General features: G+C 46.7%; 1 protein-coding gene across 1 annotated transcript; it reads right to left on the bottom strand.

The window, feature by feature from the left end:
• Positions 1-622: 622 nt before the first annotated feature.
• On the bottom strand, positions 623-4,741 carry SLC30A1 (solute carrier family 30 member 1). Its single transcript, XM_032136902.2, has 2 exons — positions 3,508-4,741; positions 623-1,874 (listed from the first exon to the last, which is right to left on the bottom strand). Exons 1-2 carry the CDS (start codon positions 4,127-4,129, stop codon positions 973-975), a joined length of 1,524 nt encoding a protein of 507 aa, XP_031992793.1. The 5' UTR covers positions 4,130-4,741; the 3' UTR covers positions 623-972.
• Between the last annotated feature and the right edge of the window lie 2,943 nt (positions 4,742-7,684).

The raw sequence follows: 7,684 nt of genomic DNA, 5'->3' as shown, positions 1-7,684 counted from the left end.
AAGCTCCATTTAAATCCATTCATGATTGGTTATCATGAAATGACTTTGAAAAATTTTTTTCAAACACCCGGTTTAAAAGATTACATTAATAGTTTGCATTTAGCATGTAATTATTAGGTGTCAACATCCTTAAAAATACTTACATATTTTGTGAGTAAACTTGCAGCTCAATGTTTTTATACCAATCTTTCAAAGAAAGTAATGCTGGTGAACATGCCCAAGTTTCAGATTAACTTTGGTAGAATAAAAAGTTGAAATTCTCAAAATAATTTAGAAATGTAGTCTCAATATTATCATACAATAACCTAAATATTTAGTTTGGTAAACTTTCTTCCTTGCTCTTACTACCGTATTTGCCCTATTGTGTGTAAACTGTAGTTCCATTTGTTAACTATCTTACTGTTTAATAGTCAGCAATACAGAATACAGGATAGTAACTGATCTTATTTCCTACTAATAGCCATGAGTCACTCTTAAAATATGCTGCCATTATGCTATGTAATGATCTCAAAGGGCAATATTACCTAAAATGTCAAAGGAAACAAACTGTTGATGATTTTAAAGTTCTATCAATTATAATTCTAATAAAGTGTAACACTGGGGGAAAAGAAAAGCAGAGAAATTCCAGTAACAATTTTATTTGTCCCCCTAATTTTTATCATGGGAAAAATCCAGAAATCAAATGTCATTATGTTATATAAGGTTTAACTTACTTTAAACAAAAATGTAACATAGTGTTAAAACTGGCTTTCCAAAACAGTCACAGCATAGCTGTACTCTTGTACTAATAATCACAAAGTTGTAATATAGAACTCTGTTATGCAGTCCCATTATGTTCTTACAAAAATAGAATTAAACTGTGTGACCAGACAAGGACTTCAATTACACTACTTGGCAAACTTAGAATTTCAATGGAGTCCTTTTCCTCTTGCAGTTTAAAGCAAAAGTCAAATATCACATCTTTTTCAAGACTCACAAAGATGATTCAGGTTGTTTGTTTGGCATGTTTTTAATCTCTATCACAACAGCAGGGATGTTTTCAGCTTTAGTCCTCCTGGGCTTCTTCTCTAGATTGTTACTAAGTTCTAAACAAGAAATGCTAACTGTTGGGGTCTTTTCTGCATCCTTTCCAGAAGGGGCTTGTGGTAGTGTCCCACAACATTGCTTCAAAGCACACTGAGTTCTGCAGGCAAGTTCACACGGAACCACACTTGATTTAGAACCTACACTAGCAAATTCAGGCTGAATGGTAGTAGCGTGAATTCCGTGATTATGAAAAACGTCTTTAATGGTTTTAGCCACCTCCATGTATGATGTTGGATCTTCACATTTTATGTGAGCAGTGGCAATGATTCTGCTTCCAGCAAGTTGCCAAACATGTAATTCATGAACTTCCTCAACTCCTTCAACATTTCGAAGTTCTTTTATCAAATTTCTGATATCAATTTGTTTAGGAACAGTTTGTAGAAGAATAAGAGCAGATTCCTTAAGTAATGGATAGGTTGTGTAAAGAAGTATACAAACCATTACAACACAAAGAGTTGGATCTAAATATAGCACCCAGCAAGGACCAGCCTCATAAACTGATGCATGAGTACTATTAATTATTTCTACAAATGCTTTGCAGGGGTCAGGGAAACATGGGTTCACACAAAAATCCCCTTCAGAACAACCTTTCCAAGAAAAGTAAAAGACTAAGGCATTTACTACTACAATCACTGAACCCAAGGCATCTCCAAGGACATGCAGAAAAACTCCACGCATGTTAAGTTGTCCAGCCCTATCTTCTTCCAGTTCCATATGGTCAGGTTCTCTGACAAGATTTCCATTCACTTGTACTTCCACTGTATCACCACTTCTGGGGTTTTCTGGGTCTACAAAGAAATAAAAATTTTATATCAAATACATTTAAAGTGTTTATATAAACATCCTTGTCTAATTCTTTTTAAGTGGTGATGAAGGTGAAAATTTTTTTACAAAGTACTATTAAAAAAATGTGCCCAGAGCAATTTAATATAAATTGACATTCTGGGAACGAGCCAGGACATAATGGCCAGGGCTAAATTAAGTCATTGTGATACTGCTTCTTCACCCTCCTAACCACTCTCCTGCCTTCTCCTCTCCAAAATAGTGTATCTTTTCTATGGGGGTGGAGTCCTGCAAACATTCTGCTATACTTCATGGTATATACAAAGGAAAACATAAAATTGAATGCTAACACCAAAATTAAATGCAGCTAGGAATAAGTCTACTAATACAAAATACCTGATTTGACACTCGGGCACTCTCTAGTCACTCTTTGTCACTGAGGCCAATTGCTTGAGAATAAAACCAATTTTAACTTTTAAACTTTTATTATGAATATAAAAGTTTCTTGGTAGAGGGGGTTTAAAAACTGACAAATCAACAATATAAATCAATAATCACAGAGATTATTAGAAAAATTGAAACTAAATGACTACCTGCCCTACCAACTTTTAAATCAAAAGTATTGATCTTTTCAAACTTAATTTTCTCTGGAATAACACCTTTCCGAGTGGAGTGAGAGGAAAACCAATTACTTATTACACCTTTCCAATGTACAACTTTAATTTCACTAACTTGATATTCTGCGCTCGAAAAGAAAAATTATGTAGCATAATTTATAATGATACAAGGTAAATAAACGTAAGTGAAGGAAATAAGACCAAATTGTTAAGCACCATTGAGCTTGGGTAGTAGGACTTTGGTTGGGTCATTTCCATCTCCTTTCTTTCTACATTTATTTTCCAAATTTCCTTCAAGAGCGCTGCATGTTAAATATAAAAAGCATCCACTAAAAAGATAAGATGAATAAATTACCATCACTTTTAGTTCAGTACGATTATGAAAAGTCCTAGGAAAATGTTAAACATGCCCAGACAGGTCCTAAATCTATGATTTCCAGGATTAGGGATCAATTAGCTGAAGCATACACTGCTGTTCATAAAAGAAACCTTTAACCAGGGTTTCCACGCTCGGAATGCATATTATGAAACGGAGTTCAATGGGCATAAAAACTACTTTGGCAGAGCAAGGTTTCCAGCACCCAACTACTGGGGACGAACTGGGGATTCTCTCCGTTTCCCAAGAGAGCCAAGGAATTGAATTGGGAAGCATTTCTGATGCTGTTATAACCATAAACAGACAAGTCTTCAGCAAAGTTGCTGCAGCCTGTAAAGACAGCCAAGTGCGGCTGTGGACTGCAGCGGGATGATGGTCACCTCCTGACCCTTTTTCTTAGGGTCTGACCCACAGTCCCCACCTACAAATACGCCAGACGCGTCCCCGGCTCCTTGCACCCAGCTGAGGGGGTTCTGATTTCCTGGGGCAGCGGGGCGTGTGCAGGACGGGGAGGGAGCAGGCAGGGGCGGCGCGGCGCAGGCCCGCTCGGGCAGCAGGGGGCGTGCGGGCCACCCCGCCGAAGGCCAGGCGAGGCTCTGGGCTCCCCAAACCCAACCACCTGCGGCAGCGACTTTCCCGGCTCACCTGCGGGGTCCAGTTTCAGCCCGTTGGAGCTGCTGGTATTGGCCACCAGGGTGTTGGTCTCCTCCTGGTCGGGACCCTGCTCGCCCGCGGCCACGTTGATGTCGCTGCTCCCGGGGCGGCTGCTCTTAACGCGGGGCCCCTTGGGGAGGCCGTGGCCGTGGCCGTGACCCCCGTGCGAGTGGCCGTGGCCGGAGTCCTGGCTGAAGCCGCTGTGATGGTGGAAGAGGCACAGCCCCAGCACGTTGACCAGCAGCCCGGCCACGCCGACCCCAAGGACCACCAGCGGCTGCTGCATCTCGTGCGGCTCGATGAAGCGTTCGATGGCCTCCAGCAGGATGGCGAAGCAGAGGCCGGTCAGGAAGATGGCGTTCACCAGAGCCCCCATCACCTCGGCTCGGATCCAGCCGAACGTGTTCTTCTGGGTGGCGTGGGTCCGCCGGGCGAAGCGCTCGGCCACCAGCGCCACAACCAGCGCCAGCACGTCCGACAGCATGTGGAAGGAGTCGGAGAGCATCGCCAGCGACGAGGTAACCCGGCTCACCACCACCTCCAGCACCATGAACATGAAGGTCAGCGCCAGCATGCACAGCAGCCGGCCCCGGTTCCGACCCCAGCACCCCATGGCTGCGGCTGCGGGGCCCGCCGAGCCCGGCCCGGAGACTGGAGCGGCGGCGGCGTTGGCGGGACGCGGAGGGTCGGCGACCGCGACACGGAGGAGCGCCCGAGTCGGGCCGTTCGGGAAACCGCTGAGGGGCCCCCGCGGCCGCACGGGGACAAGCCCGGGTCAAGCCGCCGAGCCCCGCGCCTGTGGGCGTCCTCCGCCAGCCGGCGGCGCCGCGCCGCGCAGCTCCTCAGGCGTCCGTCCTCAGAGCCGGCGCCGAGGCCCGGCTCAGCCCCAGCGGCCCCCACACCCAGGCGGCGGCGGTGGCGGGGAGCTGGGCTCCTGGAGCCGGGGTACCAAGAGCCGGAGCCGGAGCAGGAGCAGGAGAGCGGCGGGCGAGGGCGGCAGGCGAGGGCGACGGGAAGGTTCGCGCCGAGAAAGCTCCGAGCATCTGAGGGCTCTGCTTGCTGTTCTCCTCTGCGGCGGCTGCACTGAGGAGCGGATGGCTGAGGAGCTAGAGAGGCGGCGGCCACGGCAGCTGCACTCGGCCCGGTCTCGGGCGCCTTCTTCGCCCCCCCGCCTTTGCAGACGGTTTACAAAAAAACTTTGCTTTGCACTCGGAACCCCCGTTTTCACACGGACCCGAGCGTGACAAGGCCTTGACGCCCCGCCCACCAGGCCCGGCACGCTTCCCCATTGGTCAGGGAACCCTCACGACAGCCTCGGCGTCCCGCCCAGCCACGCTCACTATTGGATGGAGCCTCGGAAGGGCGGGAAGGGGGCGGGGTCGCGGCTCCTACAGATGGGGGCGGGGCCTTTTCCTCCCGGAGCCGGGCGTGGGCCGGGGGCCCGTGGCCGGGTGCAGCGGCGGGCGAATTGGGGGCGCGGGCCGCGTGCAGCGGGAGGGGGAGGGGCTGGCCGGGTCCCCTCGGGTGTGGCGGAGTCCTGGCTTCCGCGCTGCGGACCATCGCAGCTCCCAGCACACCTGCGGGGGCCGGGCTGCAAACAGACTTTGATCCTCCGAGCCGAGTCCACGTGGGGGCGGGCCGCGCGGCGTCTGTGTGACAGCTCGGCGGCGGGGGAGGGGCCGGAGGGGAGCCCCTGCACGCGGGGCCCTCGAGTACTCGGTCTTGTCGGAGGAGGCCGACAGACGCATAAACAAGTGCGACTGTAACTTGGGACTCTGCTGGACGCCGAGCTGAGGAGTTAGTCCTCCCGAAGGTCTGCTAGGGCTGGGACCGAATCTTTGTACATGTTTTGGGAAAGCCAGTTTCTCCTATCACCATCAACCCCTGGAGACCTTGTGTGAACTCAGGTGTCTGTCACTGGTTATCTAAGGACAGTTTAGGGTACAGACTTCAGGCAAGAGAAACCTGGGCTCTGCTCCTTGCCTTGTCAATAGCCAGCTGTGTGGCTTTGAGCAAGTCACCTAATCTTTCTAGACCTGTTTCCCCATCTATAAAGGATTGGACAAATGCAACTCTGAGGATCCCCGTCTGACTCCAAAATTCTAAGGCTCTATGATTTAACATTTATTTATAGACTACACACGGCGGAATCTTGTGCTGGTTGCTATGGGAAGGGGGAGGGGCAGTAAGAATACAAAAGAACAAGTTTCTATCCAGGTGGAGGTAAAATATAAACATGACATTTTAAAATTACGATGGAATACTCTTGATAAATTGTGCTAACTATTTGAGACTGAATACATAAGTACTGTGTTGTGGGTGAAGATGAGTTGATCTGGAAAGGAACAGCTTCCCCATCTAAGGTGGGGTGGTGGCTGGAATCAGAGTGGCTTAAGCTGGACCCGAAAGGCCTCACCACAGCCCTGGGCAGCAGAAGGACCTCCCCACCCACTGCCCTAGATTGCTACTGGACAAATGCAGTGCCAGCTATTGCCTGGAGATGTGTATACAAGGCTTGTTTGGAGCTGTTATTTTGCATTGTTTTGGTATTCTTGTAATTCCTATAAAATTTTTTTCACTTGTACGTGGTGTGTTTCTAGTCTCCCTATCCAGACTGGAGAGCTGGATCCCCACCTTCTGTTTCTGTTTTGCCGGAATATAAAGAATGGAGGAAAATTTTCAAGACATTATAAAGGAAAAAATGATAGAATTTGATGATTAATTGGGTATTGAGAAGGAGAAAGCTAGGTAGGAGAACAAAGATAGTTACAATGTTTCTAACCTGACAAGGAAAATACTGCCTTAAACAGGTGAGGAAGTTGGGAAGGGAGGCCAAGAAGCTGATTTTTAGGAGAAAATAGGAACTCCATTTTTAATGTGCTTAATTTGAAGTGAAGTCTGGGTTTGGGCAGTGCTAAAGGGTGGATTAATGGGTTTAAGACTTCCATAACTTCCTCTCCTTTGATATGGATGAGTGACATTTTTCTGATCATATGTAAACACAGCTTCAAACATCTTATCAACTGGCCCCTCATATACAGAAATTGGGGAGCCACTTATGGGTCAAGATATCCTCATGGAAATGGCCTAGAGGCAGTTGGAAGACCATTTTGCTTTCTACTAAGGGCGGCTGTGCCCCGCTTTATTGAAAAAATACATTCCTCCAAATGTGAGGATTTGATACCCAAAGAAGAACCAATAAGAAGATGTAAAAGTCAGTGATGCTTTGCAAACACAATAGCAATCCTTCAATAACTAAACAGACTAAATTGGGAGATTTTTAGACCCATATAAAAACAGGTTCAACTCATAGCCACTTCTGGAAACCTACTTTGTGCCTGCATTTCAGCCATTTCCCAGACAATGTGCTTTATTCCCTCCAGGTGGGTGGTTGGAGGCGGGGCAGAGGAGGCAGGGAGTACATTTTCCAGGTTCTAGAGAAGTTATAATCATGTTCTCTGGAGAGAGTAATCTTTACCACACAGCAGAACACTTCCGTCAAACTTTGTTTCCCTCTAGCATTGTATAGGCAAAAGACTTTGGTACCTCAACTCGAGTTTTTGTCCCTTTTCATCTGGTTGTCCTAGTAGAGTGTCAACACAGGCAGGAATAGATTAAAATGAAGGGACACTATACTATTATTCACCAACACCCCTGGAGGCTGTGGCCCTGGGCTGAGTCAGACAGCTTGGCTTTCTCTTCTTCATGTTTGAGAAATCTCCTGATAACTTGCTTAGTATCCAAACTGACTAAACCCAGCATACTTTAAAGATGAGAGAATAATGCTCTTTTTGGAAAAGAGACTGCCAATTTGAATGAAAGTCAAGGGCTTCAGACAAACTGCAATCTCAAAGCCTTCTGGACCTCTCCTTGCTTTTAATGAAAGTTTAAAATGATCTTGTAGTATTCTTGTAAAAACTGCTAAACACAAACATACTTCTGAATTTTGGTTATCAAAAATCATGAGTGTATAAAGCTGTACCTTGCTTGGAAAGATAAAATAACAAAACCATGTGAAAACCACATTATATTTGACTTTGGTTGACAGTAAATCACTTCTAATGTTCAATCTTAAAACTGGTGGGGAAATCTCTCAAAACGTACGTGAATAATTATTACAAATATGAAGTGAAATCTCTACCAACAACATGAGGGCCAAGGTTTGATT

The sequence above is a fragment of the Hylobates moloch genome, unplaced genomic scaffold (genome assembly GCF_009828535.3).
Source record: "Hylobates moloch isolate HMO894 unplaced genomic scaffold, HMol_V3 SCAFFOLD_18, whole genome shotgun sequence".
Classification (NCBI taxonomy): domain Eukaryota; kingdom Metazoa; phylum Chordata; class Mammalia; order Primates; family Hylobatidae; genus Hylobates; species Hylobates moloch.
The sequence above is the reverse complement of the archived record's forward strand: the minus strand, read 5'-3'. Positions and strand labels throughout refer to the sequence as shown.